This window comes from Lasioglossum baleicum, chromosome 8 (assembly GCF_051020765.1).
Source record: "Lasioglossum baleicum chromosome 8, iyLasBale1, whole genome shotgun sequence".
Classification (NCBI taxonomy): Eukaryota; Metazoa; Arthropoda; class Insecta; order Hymenoptera; family Halictidae; genus Lasioglossum; species Lasioglossum baleicum.
The window spans coordinates 11934022-11956891 of NC_134936.1; the positions used below are offsets into that span (position 1 = coordinate 11934022).

Here is a 22870-nt window from a genome sequence, read left to right on the forward strand (position 1 = left end):
TGACGTTTAATTCATCTCGTCGGTTGCACCGTGTACGCGTCGTGCGGGACTGCCTCGAATAATGTCAATGGCTTCCTCGTAACTGGTTGCACACGTTCTCGATAATGTTGCACGCAGCCGTGTTCGCGTAAGCTGCGAATACGGGCTACATGAGCGAACGGTCTTCGTACGCGCGAGGGCTTTGGCTCGAACTGTGACGCGCCATATTGGTTCAAGAGAATTGTTTCATAGTTAGTGAGGGGCCTTCGGTGCGATCAGTTATTTTTTTTTGTTTCCCCCCGTTTCGCAAATGCACGCGTAATAACAGGATCCCGAGACGATGGAAGAGACGAAGATCATCTATCACATCGACGACGAGGAGACCCCGTACCTGGTGAAGCTCACCATATCACCGGAGAGGGTCACTCTGGCCGACTTCAAAAATGTCTTGAATCGGCCGAATTACAAGTACTTCTTCAAATCGATGGACGATGATTTCGGGTGAGTAGTCGATCAACGATTAACGCGTGTCTGCCCACGCAAACGAGGCTTGCGTACTCATTCTATGGGAGTCTACGATTGTCACCATCCTGGCTACCTTATCTTTCATCTTCGGGATGAGTCAATGCCCCGCGATTTAACCCTTTGCGGTCCTACGTCCAGCCCGATTCGACATCATATTTTCAGCTAGCCGCCGAGCCTACCAACAATTTTTCCCTATTTTCAATCGATCCTCCTCACTCCCAATATTTTTCCTACCGTCGTCACCGTACACAGTCGATACATCATTCGGATTTCCTTTCGTCTCCCACGCACGTTTTGTAATTTGCGAGCTATGGAATTAAGATAAACAGCTGCTGTGTTTAGCTTTGGAGCAGCAACCTCTACGCTCGAACAGAGACGCACGGTCATGTCAAGGTAGTTAGCGATTTGTAGTTTTGTTTCAAAGTTGTTTTCGAATCGGCATCTTTTTTTACGAAAATGACATACGTGTTATTGTTTCTTCTTTCCGATAAAAACACGAGGGGTTGGGCAGCTTGTGTCAGGCGGATGACTGTATATTATATGGGGAACATGTGTAAGGAAATTTATGCTGCGTGTTCTATGCGGAATATGTAGTACAAGTTATGGTTTGTAATTAGTAGACTGCGGATCTGTATGCAAAATAAAAATTGTCTGCATCGATTTGCAAGAAATAAAACTAAATTGAATGTTACTTTTTCCCATAATGATCTTAATAGAGGAGAAATTATATACTGACATCTTCAATTTTTTTAATTGTTCAACAATTTCGAGTTTCATATACTCAATTTTGCTATAAATGCATAAAGATCTGCAGTCTAGTAATTAGACTTCGGATTTTTATGCAACATCAAAATTGAGCTACTACATACGCGTTCATTTCTTTTTCACAGGTTTATATTTCATTTCGTTTTTGTCATAAACGCAGTCTATTTATAATAAGTCGCATTTCAATACATACATCGAAATCGATATATCGGCGAAAATGTTTTGTTTCGTTGATTAAATTTCGAAATGTTTAAATAGAATTAAATGACGTCCGGAAATGGTAAAATAAATGCGAACTAAGTGGAACGAAAATAGCTAGGACCACAAAGGGATGCACAAAGTGTCCGACAGTCACATTTTGACAATTATCTGCCGTCTCTCTGCTCCGCGTACCATTTCCCGACAGTCGATTCACATTCTACACTCGGTCCATTTAAATCCCGATATATGTATGTGAAGCGTTTTAAACCTTTCTTTACTAAAGGTGACTATACGCACTCAACATTAAACGCTCGGTGCATATTCAAGATGACTTTCTCGTAAAAATGTTGGATTTGTTAACAATTTTTTGTTGTCTTTATCATTAACATTTGATTATTCCAACGAATATTTGTCTATAATTCTGCTGGAATTTATTTCATAAATAAATAATTAAATTAATCTATTATTTCTTTAGAAGGAAGGATCGATTGATTCGACTCTTGACCTGTATATTGCACATTGTATATGCTGTCAATATTCATTGTATATTGTTCCCGACATGGGACTCTCGACTTTCAGTTGTTCGTGGGACCGTTGCTTTTCTGTTTTTGACCTGAGCGTTCCTTATTCGCAACGTTTCTTTCGAAATGTGAAGACATGCCTTCAGTACTGTTCAGTACTTCTCGTCATAATCCAATAAATTTATTGTATAATAATTCGATATGATTTGAATAAAAATTTAATATTTTGGATTGTACGAAAAATAACGATCGAATCACGGTAAAATTCAAATTTGTCTATTATGATTCACTGAGGTGACCTGGGTGTAGTCAAACAAAAGGATTTTAGCTTGAGCACTGAAAAAATTGTTCTAATAGGGTACATTTTCTAATTCTTTAATAACATAATTTCTTAAAATCCGTGTTTCTTAGATTTTCTGTGAAATTTAATGTTCAAGTCCTTAAAACTTAAATAAGTAAATTACTGTATACTGTTCATTGTTTATTAATCTATGCACATGTAGTAAATTATTCTCTAAAATTGATTATGGTTTTACGATTGACTTGATACAACAAAATGTTTTTTTTTTCTTGACAGAGTTGTAAAAGAAGAAATTGTTGATGATGATGCTCACCTCCCCTGTTTCAATGGACGGGTTGTCTCTTGGGTAAGATTTTCAATTCAAGTTCTTACTAATTAATTTTTTTCTGAAATCTATGAAAATTATGTTATACATACAATTTGTAAATGTATGAAATCGATCTCGAACTGAGCTTTAAAGCATAAGCTTTAAAGATATTGATTTTAAAGAGATTATAAATAGTATGGATATTTATAAAAATCTACACAAGTTTTGTGATTATATATGTATCCACAAAACTTGCAGCATGTAAACAATACAAAAGAGTGCTGTAGAATACAGAAACGTTAATATTTTAATTATGTTTAAGAAAGTATTAATCCTTTGACTGTGTACGATGTATGTATACACCCACGCAAACGTTTTGTTATACTATGAAGTTCAGAATACAATATTTCATTTAGAGAAACATTTATGACCTTCCAATGACTTAGACATTTTCTTCCATCATCGATTCCCACAGAGATATTTAAGTGTTCTCAGGGTGGAACAGTTAAAGGGTTGATTACTCCAGAACTGGGTAAATTATAATTAAAAAAATAAACAAATATATTTACCATCAGTTGGTGTCTGCTGAGGGCAGCAATGTGTCAGATGGTGCGTCTCAGTGCACAGATTCAGTGGCACACAGCGAGGCAAAGCATGATCGTGTCGATCATGTGACACCTGGTCACACAAATCGTGGCCCACCACCACTTTCTCACGACGACACTCTAACTGAAACTGAAAGTATTATAAGTAGTCGGCAAGGGCATCATTTACATAAAAGTTCAAGACACCATTCAGACAAGTACATTGACAAATACAAAAACAAGTACAATGGTATGTTATCTCAATTAATCTGTCTTTAATTAGTGAAGACTCTAGTCATTGCTATTTATACTTTTCTCTATAATACTTTTGTTAGAATTGATCTCATCATAAAAAATCATTGTTATCTAAACATTATTCTCATTTGTTTACTAACCCAGGACTTCGTATAAATGGTCATTCGAAACACAGATCAGGCCATGGTTATGAGACTGCTTCTATTTTAAGTTCAGATTTAGAGACAACCACATTTTTAGAGTCAGATGATGACGCAAGTAGCCGTATAACATCGACAACAGGCAGACACACTAATATGAGTAGTACAGTCGACAGAGCTACATTAGGTAAATTTATACCGAAACTCGGAAGTGTTTTTTCTTTTATTCGAAAAGTATAGAATCAGGCTCTGGAATTAATTTTTGCATTTCAATGTTAGATCGACGTAGACCACAAAGAAGACGGCGTCACAGATTACTACCTATGTCGAGAACATCATCCTTTAGCAGTATCACAGACAGTACAATGTCCTTAAATATTATAACAGTTTCATTAAATATGGACACTGTAAACTTCCTTGGGATTAGTATTGTTGGTCAAAGTAACAAGGGTGGTGACGGGGGTATCTATGTTGGTTCCATAATGAAAGGGTATGTTTCAATTTATCCACACTTACATTAAAAGAAAAAACAGGCTCTGTATCATAAATTACATTAGTACAGAGTGCACATAAAAAATACTATAATTACATGTAGAAGTAGTTAACTTTAACATGTTAATTTTGGTATGCACAGGGGAGCTGTTGCTTTAGATGGTCGAATAGAACCTGGCGACATGATTCTTCAAGTAAACGATATTAACTTCGAGAACATGTCTAATGACGAGGCAGTTAGGGTACTGCGCGAAGTGGTTCAAAAGCCAGGGTATGTGTGCTCTAATGATGCTTTGAATTTTATAGGAATTCGGTAAAATAACATGGGTCTATGAATCTTTCAGACCAATCAAACTAGTAGTAGCAAAGTGTTGGGATCCTAATCCAAAAGGATACTTTACAATACCACGTACAGAACCTGTACGACCTATAGATCCTGGTGCTTGGGTGGCACACACAGCTGCCATAAGGGGTGAAGGTTTCCCTCCACGCCCTCCAAGTGCCACAACTCTGACATCGACATCGAGCAGTCTTGCGAGCACTCTACCAGACACAGAAAGTAATTATTCTTTTTACGAGAACAATAATATAGGTCTGAAAGAAAGATGTTGCAAATAATAGGAGAGTAAATAATAACTTTTCTTTAGGACCACTAGAAGAGCTTCACCTCACAGTCAATACTGACATGCCCACAGTAGTAAGAGCAATGGCTCGACCTGACTCAGGGTTAGAAATCCGTGAACGTATGTGGCTTAAAATAACAATACCAAATGCGTTTATTGGCGCAGACGTGGTGGATTGGCTTAATACCCACGTGGAAGGGTTCATTGATCGTCGCGATGCCAGAAAATACGCATCCCTCATGCTGAAAGCTGGCTTCATTAGGCATACAGTGAACAAGATAACATTCTCCGAACAATGTTATTACATTTTCGGTGACTTGTGTTCAGCCATGAGCAGCATGAAATTAGACTGCGATACTGTTGGACCATTACCGCCGCCAAATGCCTGGGACATGCCTTATTCAGGAACGTATGCACCTCATTCTGCAACTGGTTACAGTCCAATGCCATTTAATTTCACTAATGAACCGACTGTCTATGGTTATCATCGAGAAGAGAGTGTTCACAGTGGCTCAGGTGAGACTTACATTAGTATTTTGCAGGCATGGGCATTGAAAAATATTATCTTATTTCGCCTGGTGTTGTCTTAAGGAGATAGACTCGTTTCCTGGATTGCAAGGGTGCGGGAAGCGTCTTCTCATTTCTCGATAATGCGAAGTTGGAGTTTTTCAGTAGTCAAAAGCGCTAGATAAAAGATCAATCTAGGCCGCAATCGTACTCAAAAGTTCTATTTTTACGTTTACGAGCCGTAATTTTCATTATTCGGCAGCATGTAGCTGTCTCAGCTTTATGAAAATAGATGCAAATTACGCTTCGTAAATGTAAAAATAGGACTTTTCAGGGCAATCGTGGTCTAGATTGATCTTTTATCTGACTTTGCATTATCGAGAAATGAGGAGGCACATCCCACACCCTTGCAATCATGGAAACGAGAGTCTACCCCCTTAAAATCATATTAGTCTCATGTTAGTATTCGTTTTCCTTGGTAACTTTTCACACGTTACTCCACGAATAAAAATAATTGATTGCGGGTCTGTCTCGACTTTGAACCTAATGAATTAACGTTTAAATTTAATGAAAAAAGAAATGGATTTTTTGACCTGTTTACACGAGACAACCCCCTTAGAATCAACAGGGTGAAGTAAAATAAAAACTATAAAGTAGTGTAAATGTTAATATAAATGATAATTTAAAATTGTTTTGTCTGTATTTTGAATAAGATTTGCCCAAGCCTGGTACTTTAAGGACACAGGATGAATGTTCAAAACGATGTGTTTCAACAGGGGGTAGTAGTGCAGGTAGCGAACACATTTGCAAAGAACCAATCCATGACTTGAAGTCTTGTTCTTCGGCGTCCGAGTCCGAATTGCATATCCCATCGGTGCCAACAATGCCGAGTAAGAATTCTGGCAATGGGAACGGTTCGAATGGAAAACGATCGAATGGTAGTCGCAGTCGTTCCAGTGGTTCTGAACAGTCTGTGCAGACAGGAACTGGTTCAGGGAATCAACAGAACCAACAAGACTTATCTGGTAGTAGACAGTCATTTCGCATTGCGATGGGAAATCCTTGTGAATTCTTTGTTGATGTTATGTAGATGCCGGTGTTGTAAATAGATGAGTTATAAATTTGGAGGCAAGACATACAATCGAACTTGAATGAATACTTTGAAAACGTTCAATGAAAAGTCTTTAGAATACAATCTTTATTCTTGGTCCTCAGACGACGGGTCGATTTTGACCCAGGTTTGCCATAAGCTTCATCGAACTTCTTCATTTCCAGTTGCCAGCTTAAATTGACGATTGTTTATGTTTAGTCATTTGAAAGTTTGCTTTGAAGGGATAAATATTGTAACGAAGAGGATCTTCTTATCAAGCTCATGTTTTCCGACACTTCGAGGTCACTAGTGTTTTTCATACATTGTACATGTAGTTGTTATACATATTTTGTGCATCCCTTTTCGTTTAGTAAAATATTGATTTTCTATAATTTTGGAGCAGTTTTTAAATCTTTTTACTTGTAGTTCTATTTTTAAAAGAATATATAGATGACATTGAAATTGTGGAAAATAGGAACTTGGGAAAATGAACTTTTCTAGGACAGTATTTGCCACTTCAAAACGAATATTGTTATCTTTTGGGTTTTTTTGTTATTAGAAGATTCTCCTACGTCCGAGGATTAATAATACCTTCATCTATACTCTTTTTCCAGTAACACCAACAGCAAAAATTATTGTCTCGTTAGTGCATGTTCTCTGTTTGTCGTAGGTAATATTTCAAAGTATTTATTCGCTGCCCTAGTTGATTTACTTTTTCAGGTTAATGTAATTCGTTCTTGAAATCTATTAACAGTTTGTTTCTACGTGTCGTTTCAACATTTTGCATTCCATCTCGTACTATGTATTCTTACAGTAATCGATATTCTTAAAAGTTCGTTCTTTATATTCGTTCAAATGTTTGCATGTAACACGTGAATTCGTAATGCTGATCATAGTCAAGAAAAGTTGCATCGGACCGTAACGTTTTGAATATTCAACAAAGAGTAAAACAGGCATTTTTTATGTCGTAATAAAGACAGTATATTTCAATTTCAAACTCTCCTAGATTTTCATTAGATCTCTGTCTCTGTAGCTGTTCTTCTCTCCATCCCGGTTTGATCTTCTACCGTTACTTTGATCGTTTCACGAGTATAAATTTGAGAAGATTATTTCCAGTCGCGTGCTCCTTGTTTACGGGGCATAGCATTTCGTAACGAAGCCCATATTTATAACTGTACCTCTATGCAAAGCCGAATGTTTGAACAAAATCGAACGCGCGCCAATAGATCGTTGAATTGCACATTGCTGTGAAGTCGAGTAAATCTCTTCTTTTGCATGAGACATGCAACTGCCGTGTTTGAACTTTTAGTATACAGCAATAATGGAACTAGCTAAAAGATTCTGAACGATTGAAAACAGAAAAAAAAGAGATCAGTATTTAATTCCATATAATGGTTTATTATTATAAATACACTATAATGCACGCTTCATTATACATATATATTATTGTGGTTGTAATTGTTGATGTAAAGCACGAACGCACAATGAAAGTAGAGCACAAGCATGGTCATGTAAATAACACGGATTACGTCGAAGAATCTTTCTTTTAAGTAACGAGACAGCGCGAATAATTTGCTGAATATATATACATATATTATATATAAATATATATATACATAATGCATGTAAATTATAATTATTTTATTAAGAAATGATTGAACAAAAGGTACGTATTTTTATTAATATTTTTCCATTGCTTGCGTTCTAGGATTGTCTACGACAATGGGGCAGCTATTTCTTTAAAATCGAGAGGATATTGTTTACACAAAAAAAAAATAATGTTAAATGATTCACTGATCATTGCTCCTCGTGGAACGCGTGTGATTTCTTTTTTTAATAATAAGCCGCTACCAACGAACGCAGAAGAGAGAAACGGAATAAACACAGATTTCCTTATGTACAAAGAGAAACAAATATGCGATACACAATAACTATTGTATATTGAGCGATTATCGGTGAATCATTTAAGCTGATTATATAGTCCGTGCGTGATGGACCCTTTTTTAAATTGTATTCCTACCGTTTCACGTTATTATTTGGACGAGAGAAACTGTTTACAATTATGTTATGTGGTACTGAATCACAGGTTCGACAATATGTAAATAGAACAAATTATGCTCATATTAAATGTGCCATCTTATGAGTGTTAGAGAAAGTACTGAAACAATGAAAGAAAGAAAGAAAGGAAGAAAGAAAGAAATGAATACTTGCGACACACATAATTTATATAGACGCTTTCCCAGGTGTATGCATTTCTTATCGTTTACGTTCATTCATTGTCATCTTATCTATAATTATCGAGTATCTTCTGCATCTTCACATAAGCTTATTTAATTTCAACGAACTTCGTCACACACATTTTTAATTGCGTCTTGCCGTTGCGTTTATTGTACGAACTTTCATTCTTATTTAGCGTACCTTGTTATATCGAAATGACGTTCTTCCCTTGTTTTCTTCTTTTTTTTTGTATACATATTATATATATAAACAACAAAATCCGCCAGAAAGTTATTCAAATTCGCGTGTGAAGAGAAAAGACGAACTATATAAGATTCCTTCAAATATGGTTTTAACGCGTTCAAAAGCATCTTGATGCAACAGAATTTTAATGTTGTTTCTTCTTGCTGCAGGGTTTTCTCGCTCTAGCTTTTTATATCGACACAAATAATGATTCTCGTTGGTCTTCTATTTTTTTTAAATATTTACAATGTGTATAATCTAGTGGATATTATCAATATCGTTTTATATGTGTATAACGTACAACCATGTTTGAACACGCAAATTTTTGTGCAATTTTCCAAAGTAAAATCCATCGTCGACGTTCCGCGTCTGCTCGGCAGCTTTTTTTAATTGAATACCGAATACATTTTTATACCGATCCCGTAGAAGCTAATAAATATTGAACTATACACATTGCAAGACGGTTCTTCTTCGGCTCGCATCGATGCACATTGAAAGTTTCATTGGAAAATTGCGCACCGATAACTTCGAATCGTTCGTTCCGACAAAATGTTTTCGTTTCGATCGTCGTTATTATGTAATTCGATAATCTAAGAAGAAGTAGTTACGCAAACTGTTTTATCAATCTATCGCTATGTGTGATACCAACCATTATATATTATTCTGTAAAATATATACATACTTTATGTTGCAGACAGTTTGTGTACAGTATGTCTGAGAAACACAAGACTTGAGTTCCGAAGCAAAATGATCTATCGTACGAATCGATCGAGAAAAAGGAAAGAGATCGAAGGAACAGAAGTCGCGCAAGTTTTGTGGATCGCAGATATACTAGGAATTTCGTTTATTTTATTTTTCTATTTAATTGTGCTGCTCTAAAAGGACCTGGCTGCTTTCTGTCTAACAATACAAAAAAAAAACAACAACAACAACCGATAATACAAAAAAAACGACTCAAATTTCCTTTGCAACTTACGTTGTGCGCATGTGGATCACACCGTGTCAAAGACGTAATCGAGTCATTTTTATGCCTTGTGCTGCGCTGACGGTCGATGCAGAACTGCGTATGCACGAGGAGAGTCACACACAGACTAGCGATTTGGACAACAATAGCAGAGACAATATCTGTGAGTGTATTTTATTTTGCCTGGGACGAGCGAGCCAATCGCTCGCCCCCATTTTCTTTCTGTATCTTTCTTTTCATCCGATTATTAGAGGGTAATCTGTAATCTAATATCCGCCATTGACACAGATTCTGTCGAAATTAATCAGGGTGTCGATCAGCTCGAAGAAAGAACCAAGTATTCCACATACGAATCATAGAATTTGTGAATGAAAGAAAATTTTTTAATAAGATGCTTCGCTTTGGGGAGATGAAATTTTGTGCTGAGAAATATTTGGCAAATTTTCTGCAGAGCGAATTGTCTTATCAATTTGAATATACATTTGAAACGAACGTGAGCTCATTGCTTTTGTGGAATCGTTGTCTTTCGAGATAAATCGAAAGACACCCTTTGTTCTTTTTTTTTTGTTGGAAAGACCGTCGAGTTTCTTATTTCTGGATTTGATTTCAAGTAAGAGTATCTATTCCCTTGACAAGATTATGTTCAGTTGATACCGTTCACTATATTCTCACACAGCCGACCGAGACACACTGCGAATGCATCGTCGATGCCAGTTTCCAACATATTCTTGCACCTCTGACTGCTTGTTTAAACAAACCACACAGCATTATACGAGCATCCGTGTCTGTACAAATGCGAATGCGTCCACGGAATCTTTAGTAGCATAGAGAACACTCGTGTGTGTTTGAGAATAGCCTGTACAATGCTCTTGCATAAATCATACACAAGGCGAACATGTAGTTTTGTACCTGTACATGCAGATCCCCTCACCTGGCCAGTCTTGTTATGATAATCGTTGAATCATTCCTAGCGAGGCGAGACGACGCAACACATGTTTACGATCGTTCTGAACTATGTTCTTAATATGCATCTGGAATCTTTCTCGGAAGGAAATGCATCACACGCGCGATCATTAGTCTCTCTATTCTCACAGAAAAATACGGGCAGAGAATCGAATCTATTCTATTGCACTTGAATGAATTTTGGACATGGTACAATTTAACTTTCTTAAAGAATTAGATCATAAGCAATAAAATCTGGTTGTATGTTCAATTTTATTCTAAATAAACTTGCTTGATAATTATGAATTTTCAAAACAGGCCTACTTAACTTTCTTAAAGAATTAGATTCAAAGCAATAAAATCTGATTGTATGTTCAATTTTATTCTGAATAAGCTTGCTTGATAATTATGAATTTTCAAGGTAGGCCTATGAAGACTTGTTGATCTTGCTAATGGCCATGCTGCCATTTTTACTATGAAAAAAATCGTCACAGGTAGTCCTATTTGAGTTGGCATCATTTTCAATAGTTGAAGATGATATCGAAGCCAGTATTTCCTACAGGAGATGATTCGTTGAAATGAATGATGAAGAAATGGAACTAGAGCTACTAAAACTGAAACTTTGCGTCGTCTCGCCTTGAGATTAAGATAGCGTCCTTCCGGCTTGGCTAAGAGGAGCCGGCGTCTGAACGAACGAGACATAAAAGAACGTCTGTTTTCTGTTTTCCAGATGAAGAGGACATTCTGGAGTACCAGTTTCTGCATAAGTGAAGATATATTTGTTAAACGCAATACGTATACGTAATACGGTGGTAATAGGAGTTGAACAGGAGCTCTAAGGTATATATATATAATTATAAATATATATATACATATATGATTCCGCTTGAGTTGGGATCGGGCGGATGGAAGTAGCACACGCGAAACATATATTTATATATTTAATAGGCCAATTTTGATAAAACGTCATAGAAGGTAAAGGAATCTAAACTCTCGTATAATTTGTAATGGCTATACATAATAGGATATAAGGCCATCGAATTTCACGTGGTATTTGATATCACTCCGAGAATGTCTATATATAAATAATTATATATACGCAATCTGCATTAAAATTAAAACAAGAAAAAGGAAAAGGGGGAAACGAAGAGAAAACGGTTTTCGAAAGACGGGGGCGCGAAGCGTGCTTTCTTTAACGCAGGGTGCACAATGCAGATTGAGAAACGAGGCGAAAAATAAAAGCATTACGGAAACGGAGAGATGAAGAATGAGAAACACTTCGTTGACTTTGTTTTGGTTTCATCGTGCTCGAAGGATGGCGACTTGGCTTGTGCATCTCGAGAACTAGACCTCGATAGAGCGTTTCATTTAGAAGAGAATTCATAATTGTACCGGATTGTACGTTCCATTGTACGAGTACCCTCGTGTATTGTAAGGGCAAGATAATTATCCAGAAAATTCCTGATTTACCAGTACAACTCACAGCCGCGAGTCTTGTAACCAATACGGCCGTCGGCCCCAAACGCTAACGAGAATTAATTAGTATGAAGCATACCTCTGTACGATCACCAAGAAAACAAAAAAGTGAAAAGACACAGCGAGAACGAATCGAGCTTTCTCGTAATATCTAAACGGACTTTTGTATAAAGACTTTTTGTGAGCGCACGATTTTTAATATCGACACGACGAAAACGAGGAGATCCTTGTTCAAAGATCGACGATATCTTCCACGGTCGAATCTGCTTTATACTAAATAATTGATCACGCGACGTACACGTACGATTTTATTTTTACTACTCGTTACACTCAATTACTCGATACGAATGGCAATACGTAAATAAATTGTAAAGATAAGATTGTACAATTTGGTGAAACTTTCTACCCTTCTGTCTGCGTGTTCAGTATCTATTCCGGTATCCGTGGCACCTGGTTAAATACTTCATTTCACTGTAGAAATACACAAAACAGACTTGAATCCTTTATTTTATTGTTGGAATAATTGTTTGGAATACGTGTTTATGTATTCAGAGAGACTGAGATATCATTTTACAATTTTAATTTCTTGCATGACTCTCTTCATTATTAATTTATCGGGGTAATCTAGCATTGCATTGACTTACTTTTCATTTGTAGAACATCTTCAAGAAGATCCTCACTCGTAGATTAATTAAATGCGACTATCCTAAGGAACCCAGGAATCTAATGTTTCACTGGATGGTTCCCGGATACCGGAATATTTAAATAAACAATATCCGCGTGAAACACGGACGATTGCGGGTGTGTGTGCGTGTGTGTGTCTCTCGGTAGCCGATCGAGACGTCGACCAGTCAATAACGAATCGAAGGAAAGTTTTATTGATTGAAGCGCACTTGAGCTGCCTCGACTGAAGTATTTTAATGTCATTATAGAGTACCATAGTACAAGGCGACGAAGATGATAGTCGATCGATATCGAATCTACGACCGATAAACACGTTTCTTTCTTGTATTTTTTACCCCGGCGAGAGACTTTTCCGAGACTTTTTTTATTCGAGTACCCTGTACCCGCGACGTTCAACGATTGTTCTATTTATTGTCGTAAGCGAGACTGCAGAATTTGTATAAAACAGACAAAAACAAAATAACGGAATGAAACTAAGGCTAGAGAGAGAGAGAGTGTGTGTATGTGTGTGCGTGAAAAAGAAAACGAGGGATGGAAAAAGAAAATGAAATGGGTAAACGACGAAGGATTTTCGCGTGTGCGTCGGTGGAGATCTGCAAAGACAGGTGTGCCAGGCTGAATGTTGACGAATTTTTACTTTACCCAGCATTCTTACGGACGTGAACGTTTCTAATCCATAGTATGTATGATGTACGTTGGATGCGACGAATGATCGCGAAAGGCTCACACGATTCCGCGAGGAGAGAAGAGGTGCGACATATAAGTTATAAAACGACGAAAAGAATTTCAATACATGTAGTAGTGTGTGGATATACAGGGAAATAGATTGTAAAGATTTTTATGACTGTCTGAAATCATTATTGTCTTTTTGGTGTCTTACAATTTTTATTTCTCGGAAACAGCGCAGCTGTTTCATCTACCTGTTCTTCGCACGATACTCGGGTCCAGCAAGCCGAACTATCGTTATTCGTTTCTTTATCTTCTTCTATATTTTTTTTTAACGGTTTGTTTTTAGTTGAGAAAACTACACAGAGTATTTTGTTAGTCACAGCTCCCCTAATCGGTCACCGTAGCGTTCGTTCGATGGCGGCTCGGGACTTACGTCGTCCCCACGGTTCTGCCATCTTGTTACTCTCTAACGAAGAGATATTTCAGTCGCGATTGAAGATCAACGCGAAGCGATTGCTCTAGAGAATCTACTACCCTTACTAAGCGTGAGCATTACTTAAAACGCCTGCTGTGTTGGGGAAGCAAAGATTAACCCTACTGTAGCGAAAACTAAAATTTAAGTAAAGACCACTTTCCAATTTTTATGTTTGGGCTAACAGGTTTCAAAATGCGCGATCAAACAATGATCACAATTCTGATTAATAATTCTCTGTAAAAGAAAATTAAAGGACTTCCAGATTGGATGATACTAATTCCACAATATTTTCCAAAGAGAATACAAGATTTCCAGATTGCAAGACGTCAGCTTCAATTTTCCAAAGAGGATTACAAGAGAATCTTTGAGTGCCTATAGTGCGCTACAGCAGGGTTAATTTCAACAGTCCCGCACCCGTGTTTGACCAGCACGATCTAAGAGGCAACGCGATACTAATCTCCCTCGTGTTCACTCTGAACGAAGCGAAGACTCGTGTCGATCCTTGACCGACGAGTTTCCCGGCTTGTCACCAGACGGAACATTTTTTAACAGGGTTCATCGGCGCGCCAAGTGGGCAGTTAAACACCTCCGAGAAGTCCTCAGAGTTGGACAAGGTGCCGATCACGCGGAACTTCCCAGGGGAGTGTACGGTGGTCTTCAGTTTGTTCCTGGTCGCTTCCGGTCTCATCGAGCCGCACCACACCTGCGCGAAATTCAGGAAGAACAGCTGCTTTCCGGTCGCGTTCAAACCCGGAAGGGTTTCGTCCGCGTCCCCGTTTTGGCGCAGCCATCTCTCGTAGGCCTGAGGAGAACAAATTCAGAGTTGTATTGAGGGTACCAAGTCGAGGTAGAGAGCTCTTTTGTAGATCTGGGAGGATCATTTTCAAAGGATGAGATTTTTTTCTACAGCCTGATTTAACCGTAGCGATTTTTTCCTAGATCTGAGAGAAGCCACTAAAAGGAAATGAAGTTACAGTAATGTCCGATTATAAGTCGTCCGCTAGGCTGCCCATTCCACTGGAGGGTATACCCCGCGAGAGGCCAAGAGAAGCTCGAGTAAACATAACTAATCCAATAACAAAACTTCTTTATTTCTCATTACTTTTTTATGGGACTTTGACCAACATGTTCGTGGCATTTTTCTAATGAAAATGATACCAAATATGATATAATTGGAATACACTTCTCGGCGACCGAGGCCTCTCGAGCTTCGATGTCCTTTTCTACGTTCGGCGTGGTCTTTGAAGCCACAAAAAAATAGTGTCCAGCTTATATCTAGATCGCAACACAGAACCGAGAGACGACTTACAGTCGGACATTACTGTACCAAGTCTTAGTTAGTGCAGAACATTTTGATATCAATGAAAGTACGCGAGATCTTTCTCCGAGGCTTCCGGCATCAGCCTGTCAGGTTCAGATTGATAGTAACAAAGCTCTCAGGGACTCACGCGGAAAGCTTGCTTAATGCCGCCATTGTCCGCGATGTTCTCTCCTTGTGTATTGATTCCATCAATCTGCATCCCAACTTCGCTGACGATGTAACGGCTGTATTGGTCTGAAAGATTAAACGAGTTTTCGAACTCGCGAATGGAGGTTGAAAGAGTGGGAGGGAACGTGTCCATTACCGATAAGACACCGGGCTCGCTGGTGAAAACCGTAAATAGCCTCATCCTTCCACCAACGATGCAGATTGCCGTCCTTATCGAACAGACGACCTTTATCGTCGAAACCGTGAGTGATCTCGTGGCCGATCACCACACCAATCCCGCCGAAATTCAGGCTCCGGGGAAAGTATCTGTGATAAAATGGCGGCTGTAGTATGCCGGCTGGGAACACTGAGGGTGGAAATTAGTTCGTAATTAGTCGAGCCTTGAGCACAATGTGACATTTTGCAGGCGAGAACGGAGGATCGAATGAAAAGAACGCCGCTGTTCAAAGTTCAAACATTTGCTTTATCAATTAATTAAGATAAGAACGAGGAAACAGACTTTGTGCAATTTCGATTTCACTATACAATTCGTTAATCATATCTTGCAGTAATCATCGATAATGCTTTCACCGTGGAAAGGAACGTCGAAGTATCGATCCGCTTTAGTAAATGAATGATCCCGCAAACAGAGCTTATCAGGCTTAGCGTCAGATAATTAACCCTGCTTTCTTCGACTAACACGCTACGTGGTCTTGCTTTTAAGCGGATAAAGGCGACAAGCTCTGTGGTAATCAGCGCAATATGATTTATCAACGTGCAGAAAATGTTGTAGAAGATCTTTTCATTCAACCCTCTCTCTGTTTTGCAACTTCCTCCCTCTACTTTTGTCTATCCCAGTGGTCTTCAAACTGTGTTCCTCATTTCTGTACCTTTCCGATAACTTAACAATATTTCTTCTGGGAATTCCACAAGATTTCTTGGATTCTTATGGGTTTCGTGAGTCGACAAAATTTGAGGACCACCAATTTATCCATAGAGAAACTCAAACTGACTTATCCTATTCTTGCTTCGACTATAATAAGCGTTGACGACGGCCGGCGCGGTGTTCCATAGGGTTTTGTTCACGGGGCTGCCAAGACGATCTTGTCCCACCCTGGTCAGGTGTTGCAAAATATTCAGAGTGTTCTCGAAGTACTTGTCCGAGCGGATAACGACCTAGAGTATCAGAGCATTAGCCATGTTTGCGCAATGTCGGCCATTTATCGCGATAATCTAATCTCCATTGGGGAAACGGAAAGTTGACGTCCAGGCTTACATCCTTGTAACGCTTGTTCAACAACTTCGGCTGCAAAATGAAGTCGGGATAGCCGATTCGCAGCAGCATCGCGTTTACTTTCTCGGTAGCCAGCTCTTTCGTCTCGTCGTCGATCCAAGTAGTCTCGTTCAGCAGTTCTCTGAATGCTCTTTGGATCTCTCTAGTCATTGACAATGTCTGTGCCAAAGAGAAAATCATAAAATCAGATAATTCATTTCTTAGTTCAACAAAACTCTTAAAAAATCTTATCTACTCACGTCGTTCTTGCTCTTCTCGTCGAAATACTTCCGGACGAACATCGACCCGACGGCCATGCCCATGTTCGAATTCACCTGACCAACGCAGGTTTTCCATCTCGAGGGCGCCTGTTCTCTGCCGAATAGGATGTAATAAAATTTCTGCTTGGCTTCCTGAAATCGGTCGTCCAAGTTGTTCACCCTGTGTCTGACGAATCGCCACAGTAGATAATTCGCGATGGTCCTGCGAATAGAACGATTAAGCGGAACGCGTTTCAGGAAAATTCCATTTCACCCCTGTCAGAGTACCTTGGACTAGTTTTCGACAAGAGGTTCACCAAATCCTGGATGTATTGCAACGCGTAAACGACAACCGGTTCGGTAGCGTTCATTGGCCGTGCTAAAACAATCGTCAAATACCGGTGCCAATTGATTTGAGGGACCAGGTTCCTCAGCGCGCCGATGCTCATTCTCCGATAGAGTTGCGAGACGTTTCCCCTCTCATCCGGAGAGGATGTGATCTAAAAAGTGAATGAAATCCATTCGATTTGCACTAGTGAAGTTCCAATGCATTTAGAGAAAGATCATGCACCTTGGCCAATTTCGTTTCGAATTCGATCAGCTCGTCGGCATCGATGGTAGCGTTCTGCAAAGACGCGCCCAGCAGAGTTGCGATTTTGATCAGGTAATTCTTGTACGCCTTCAGGTAGATCATGTTCGACGGCTGAAGAAAGTAGTCCCTCGTTGGGAGTCCCAGCGACGTCTGATCGAACTACAACGAAAATTCTTGTTCGGGAAACATCTAACTTTGTTACGTCTAACGTCTTACCTGTATGATATATTCGTCGCTGTTCTTGACATCCGGCGCAACCCATTCTGAGATCAGGATATCGTTATTGTAGAGCCTCAGCTGAGCAACCAGGAGCAACCAGTCGAATTTCTCTGGGTCCCAGTTAGGTCTCAAGATCGGCCAACCACCGAGTTCGTCCAGGAGCTCTACAAGCGGCCGTTCCATGCGTTGCTCCAAGATCTCTAGCCACATTTCGCGCGTTAGAACGTTTCGGTGATACGTTATCAAACTCGTAAAAGTCAACTACAGAATACTCGGCTGGCTAAATTTGAAAGAAGCGATTCTAAACCCGCTGTAATTACCGTAATTCATGCAGCTCTGGAACAAATACTTGGCCTTGACGGTCGCGTCGTCAGGGTTCGCTTCTAACTCGGATGGTATGGGGCCCTCGAGCAATTCTTTGAGGACGGTGTCCAAGGACTCCCTGATCATTTCGAAGGTATCGTAGGCCGCCTTGTCCTTCGGTATGGGATTGTGCCTGGCCCAGTTACCGCAGGCGTACTGATAGAAATCCTCGCAGGGATCGGCGGTCCTGTCCATGTACGTGAGCATGATTTTTGCTGCGGCGAACATCTGTTTCTTAAAAAGCGTGTGAGCAGAAATTACGCTATGTCGGCTAGAGGGACAGCGTGCAAAGCGTACCTTGAGCGTCCCTGATGTCCCAGGAGTCCCCTTCGCCCTTCCAGAACGTGTGAAAATTCGGCCCTGTCTCGTCTTGCTCATCTGTGATCGGCAAGCTCGAGTCTGGATCTTCGATCGAGATCGAGTGCCTGCCACCCTGCTCACCCTCGTCGGACTCATCCTGCGACTGCTCCTCGTTATCGTCGTACTTCCCATTGAATGGTCTCGAGCGAAGCTCCTCCTCGTTCTTATGGTTGTCGCAGGAATGATCCCCGTAGCTGGCGAGATAACGTAAATATTTTCTTAAAAATTGTTCGCGATTCGAATCATTGTGGATTCGAAGATTGAAGTGTCCCCTTTACATTGAAAGGATAAAAATTGACGTGCGGCTTTTTATTGCCGTTTTATTACCACTCCGAATGGAAAGCGTGTCGCATTAGAATGATGTCGGGACAAGATTTAGCGATCTTTCAATCAAAGTTTATTGAATGCTAACAACAATGGAGACTGGGTCAAGGGATTCTTAAATAGTCTAGGATAATTATGCAATAGCCACACTAACTTTCGATAGTCGTTGCTCTCTATCTCCGAGTTTTCCTTTATCCTGTCGTTGTCTACCTCGGGATAATAATCGTCCAGAAAGTTGTCCGAATTTTCATCCGCGCTCCAGTTGTCTATTTTCCCAGTGACGTAGTCGGTCGACTGCGCCTGCACAGAATTTTTAATATTTGCTTCGGCTGCGTCCGGCTTCATCTTATTAAACGCTTAAAGTGTCGGCTAAAGAATCGAATAACGAGCCGAGAGACACGAGAGTGTCGTTGAAATTGATTTATATTGGGAAACGTTATTTTCTCTCGTTTAGACACGCTCCTCCCAGTAGGAGGAAAGAAGATAAGTCAAGTTTAATTGTCCTTGTACGAAACGAGAGGATTGGCAGTGGGACGATCGATATTTCTACCAGTGCACCAGTAACACTAATTTGATGTTGATTAACGCTAATTAACGTTACTGCGCACACGACACTCGTTGCCCGAACTGTCTCGTTTTTCTTCCGAGGCATATCGCCCGTACATCATTATGAAAGACCCGTTCAGAAATTTCTCCAATTCGGTGGATGACTAATAGAACCGGGAAATAATTCGGACACCGAAAAAAAATTTAAGTTTGATCTACAGAGTTATATCCTTTTTTCTCTTATTTTATATTCCTTCTCATTTTCCACCGCTCCGCGCCATTTTAAATTATAATTATGTTCACGCATGATTTCGTTCCCCTACGGCGATCTATTAGATCACTTGTTAGGGTGACTTGATTTGGAAATATCGTTTACAAAGAATCTTTTCATGACCACCGAGGAAACGATATGGTGACCCGTTTTATACCAATTGACAGCTGATCAGCTAAGATAGACATTTTCGGTGAAAAGGAACGAGAAGGTGATCGGAGAACGAGAAGAACACTATATCGAGCGACTAGAGTGTATCTAAAGTGGTGTCGCTTTCAATTTCCTCGCGGATAATGTACCCCGTCGAGTTCTCTCTTGCGTCGTTGCAGCTGCTGAGGCGGAAGGGCCGTTTCTACTGGCACGTAGCTAGTTTTCATCCCAGATATCAGGATTCTCTCGTCTTCCTCTTCCTCTCCGGCTCGTTCGGTCTCGGTATGGCTGGTCGCTGCCAACAGAAATCAGCGTTAGCCGCATAATCGCGCCTCTAATCGATCATCGAGCAAATTTCCTCGATTCTTCCGGGTAACCGCTCGCTCCTTCCCTCGCGGAGATGAATAAAAATTTGCTCTCGGCAGCGATCTCGCCGAAGAATTCGCTCTTTCTAATTACGAAACAATTAAAGCACGTTGTCAGCCAGCTGATCACCGTTTCACACAAATACCGTTCTACTGGAATTTAAATGGCCGGAAGTGGTAACGTTACAGCGATTACGCGTTGTATGCATTTTCGTGACTGTATCGGTCTTGTCGGAAATGTCAGAGGATGGCCCAGAGATATCAGCGCATCAATTTCAAAACACTTTGCGCTCTATAGCGAACGTACAACCATCTGCAACCCTGTCATAGTGACCGCGTTAAAAGCGGCGCTGATTAACACCGTGACTATAGGACGGATCAAAATTTGACCCATTTCAGATTTCCTTGTGGGAAATGATTCACACGTTCGCGACCGGCACTTATTTCATCAAGAGCCTTTATAGTTATAATATTCTATCGAACACTATGCATCTCATTGTAAAATGTGGAACAACATATTATCATAGAAAAGCGACAAGCTCTTCGAATGTCATGCTACGCGTTACAATTATAAATAACGAAATTCATCACGAGTTGAATTCATTCATTGTGATCTTTATAAGCCACCAAAAACGGTTCACTGCAATCGTCGGCACCTCTGGCGTTAATTTGTATCAAATCTAACATAAACAACAGTCTAAATTAGCTTCTCGAAAATAAGGGATCGTTTCCAACATTGGATCAGGACAAGTCCAAGTATTAACGTTAGCGAGATCGAAGAAAGATTTCATCGCAACAGGGAATGAAACCCATTAACAGTTGCATCAATAATGGAAAGAACGTATCCGAAGCAAGAACCGCGATCGTACGGTCAATTTCGAATTCATGTCAGGTTGCACACACGCGTACCGCGAATTCAGAGCGATTACGAGTCAACGGGTGGTTAATTCCTTTATTATGCATTAATGGTTTCCCGCGATCCTTCCAGCGTAACTGTCCGTTAAATCACGGCCACGCGCACGCACTTTGCTCTAAACGGATCCTTGAGTAGCGAATAGGCCGGACGTCGTTAAAGTCAAGTTCATTTTACGAATCGCGACGACGACAACGGACTTACGCGGCAATGTTTCCTCGGTCCTCTCGTCGGGCCTTCGTCCTGTAGCATGGATCAGGTAAGTCCGATGATAGGGTGCCTTTCCGATCACCTGGGACCGCGACAGAGCGATGAAGATGATGGTGATCGGCAGTAGGACGGCTGGTATCAGCAGCATCAGTTTCACGCGAAACCGCCAAGTGTCGTTGCCTCCCATGCACCACCTGGACAATCCGACGTGAAAGAACACTGCGAGATTTTACTCGACAACTGGGAAAATGCCTCGAATCCTTGGGTACCGACTTCAAGCGTCCGGTCTCCTTGTTGATGGCTAGACGACAGGACGGACAGGGTCCTCCGCTGAAGACGTCGTCGTCGTTGTATTGGCTCAAGCTGCTTCCGCCCCTCATCTTTTCTGAAACGCAAGTCCCGGTCCTCTAAAGTTCGGTCCCTCTACTTCATGGTTCGATCGCACAAGGTGTATTGTCAGGATCGATCACTGTACGCAGATTTTACATCGCCGAGAACCAACCGGCCGCGGTCCCACCTCGCGATCAATACGAGATCAGAGATCGTACTGGCCGAAGACGGAGAGACAACGCGGATCGTGTGTCCGTAGCCGAGCACCGATTCCTCAATGGTGACACTGCGCCCGCGAAGAAGAACAAGCGGCTGGGCTCTGGAGCTATTGTACGAGCGGCGATCACGGCACGAATGTTAATGTAACATTGCGCGTACGGGGCAAATTAGTCCCAGCGACATTTGTACGGGGAGCAATTTCCATATGTAACGTATGTCGGCGGTCAACGCCAATGGCGGTGGTAACAACAATCGAGGCGGAGGCTCTCTGTACGTGCACGCACACCGCGAGGGCCATTTTACGCGCTCCTTACGTCCAGTTACTCGTCAATCGACCCTAATAACTTGCAGTTATCGTTCAATAACGCGACGCGCTGTTTTACATTCTACACGTGACCCCCCGACGTTATTAACGTCTTTTCTCATCGCCAGCACCGGATTGCTGTTACAAAACGTAAGAACCCCGAACGACCGTTCCTGTCGACACACACGGCGCAACCCTTTCGCCGATGATCCAGGACCCAACCGGTCAGACCAACCCACCCAAAACCAGGCCCGCCTTTTCAATCACTCACAGAACATGACATTGTACAGAAATTGTAAGTTGCCGAGGACCTACGAACTGAACACAGGGACGAGGAAACTAAAGTGCCTCTACCTAATCTCCTGTAAGAAGCTTTGTTTACTAGATTGTTTATAATATAATACACGGTTTACATCGTCATCTACTACATTGTTAGGTACAATAAAACATCCATTGAAAGACTGCTGTAAAATAGAGAACAGCTAAAAGAGGAGGAAATCGTAGAAGGTAGGACAAGAGATAATTAACTGACTTTACTGATTGTTAATATCTGATGAGTAGACTGCAGAACTTTATGCATTTATGAAGATGTTGGTCGGGTGAAATATAAAACAGTAAAAAATTAGAAAAATTTAAGAATACCGATCGTAATGTTGTTTTTAATGTAATATAGTCATTAAGGGATCAAATCAATTTTTACTTTATTCCTGCTTCCCACAATCAATGCAGAACATTTTTATTTT

At 40.4% G+C, this 22870-nt stretch overlaps 2 protein-coding genes across 6 annotated transcripts; one reads left to right on the forward strand and one right to left on the reverse strand.

Moving 5' to 3' along the window:
- Positions 1–319: 319 nt before the first annotated feature.
- Dsh (Segment polarity protein dishevelled) lies at positions 320–13670 on the forward strand. Of its 4 annotated transcripts, none has more exons than XM_076428701.1 (11): positions 320–480; positions 2569–2638; positions 3175–3433; positions 3583–3765; positions 3858–4068; positions 4213–4341; positions 4415–4629; positions 4718–5209; positions 5914–6225; positions 9809–9877; positions 11387–13670. In XM_076428701.1, the coding sequence occupies exons 1-11, from the start codon at positions 320–322 to the stop codon at positions 11425–11427; spliced, it is 2142 nt and encodes a 713-aa protein (XP_076284816.1). In that variant the 3' UTR covers positions 11428–13670. The 4 variants fall into 4 exon arrangements, with proteins under 4 accessions (XP_076284816.1, XP_076284817.1, XP_076284818.1 ...); XM_076428702.1 differs by having other exon boundaries at positions 5977–6225; XM_076428703.1 differs by lacking the exon at positions 9809–9877.
- On the reverse strand, positions 13653–22051 carry LOC143211227 (neprilysin-4). 2 transcript variants are annotated; one of them, XM_076428696.1, is made up of 15 exons: positions 21548–22049; positions 21269–21468; positions 19936–20081; positions 18974–19119; positions 18433–18689; positions 18093–18350; positions 17770–17972; positions 17533–17712; positions 17250–17461; positions 16962–17184; positions 16705–16881; positions 16442–16604; positions 15586–15795; positions 15409–15515; positions 13653–14762 (listed from the first exon to the last, which is right to left on the reverse strand). In XM_076428696.1, the coding sequence occupies exons 1-15, from the start codon at positions 21652–21654 to the stop codon at positions 14487–14489; spliced, it is 2865 nt and encodes a 954-aa protein (XP_076284811.1). In that variant the 5' UTR covers positions 21655–22049; the 3' UTR covers positions 13653–14486. The 2 variants fall into 2 exon arrangements, with proteins under 2 accessions (XP_076284811.1, XP_076284812.1); XM_076428697.1 differs by lacking the exon at positions 15409–15515 and having other exon boundaries at positions 21548–22051.
- Positions 22052–22870: the final 819 nt, after the last annotated feature.

Excerpts from the sequence above, each read along its gene's own strand:
- Dsh (XM_076428701.1), top strand. The coding sequence starts at position 320 with ATGGAAGAGACGAAGATCATCTATCACATCGACGACGAGGAGACCCCG. Across the intron at positions 4,069-4,212 it reads GTTGGTTCCATAATGAAAGG|GGGAGCTGTTGCTTTAGATG; the intron begins GTATGTTTCAAT and ends TGGTATGCACAG. Across the intron at positions 5,210-5,913 it reads GAGTGTTCACAGTGGCTCAG|ATTTGCCCAAGCCTGGTACT; the intron begins GTGAGACTTACA and ends ATTTTGAATAAG.
- LOC143211227 (XM_076428696.1), bottom strand. The coding sequence starts at position 21,654 with ATGAGGGGCGGAAGCAGCTTGAGCCAATACAACGACGACGACGTCTTC. Across the intron at positions 17,462-17,532 it reads TCGAAACGAAATTGGCCAAG|ATCACATCCTCTCCGGATGA; the intron begins GTGCATGATCTT and ends TTCACTTTTTAG. Across the intron at positions 14,763-15,408 it reads GCATTAAGCAAGCTTTCCGC|GCCTACGAGAGATGGCTGCG; the intron begins GTGAGTCCCTGA and ends TGTTCTCCTCAG.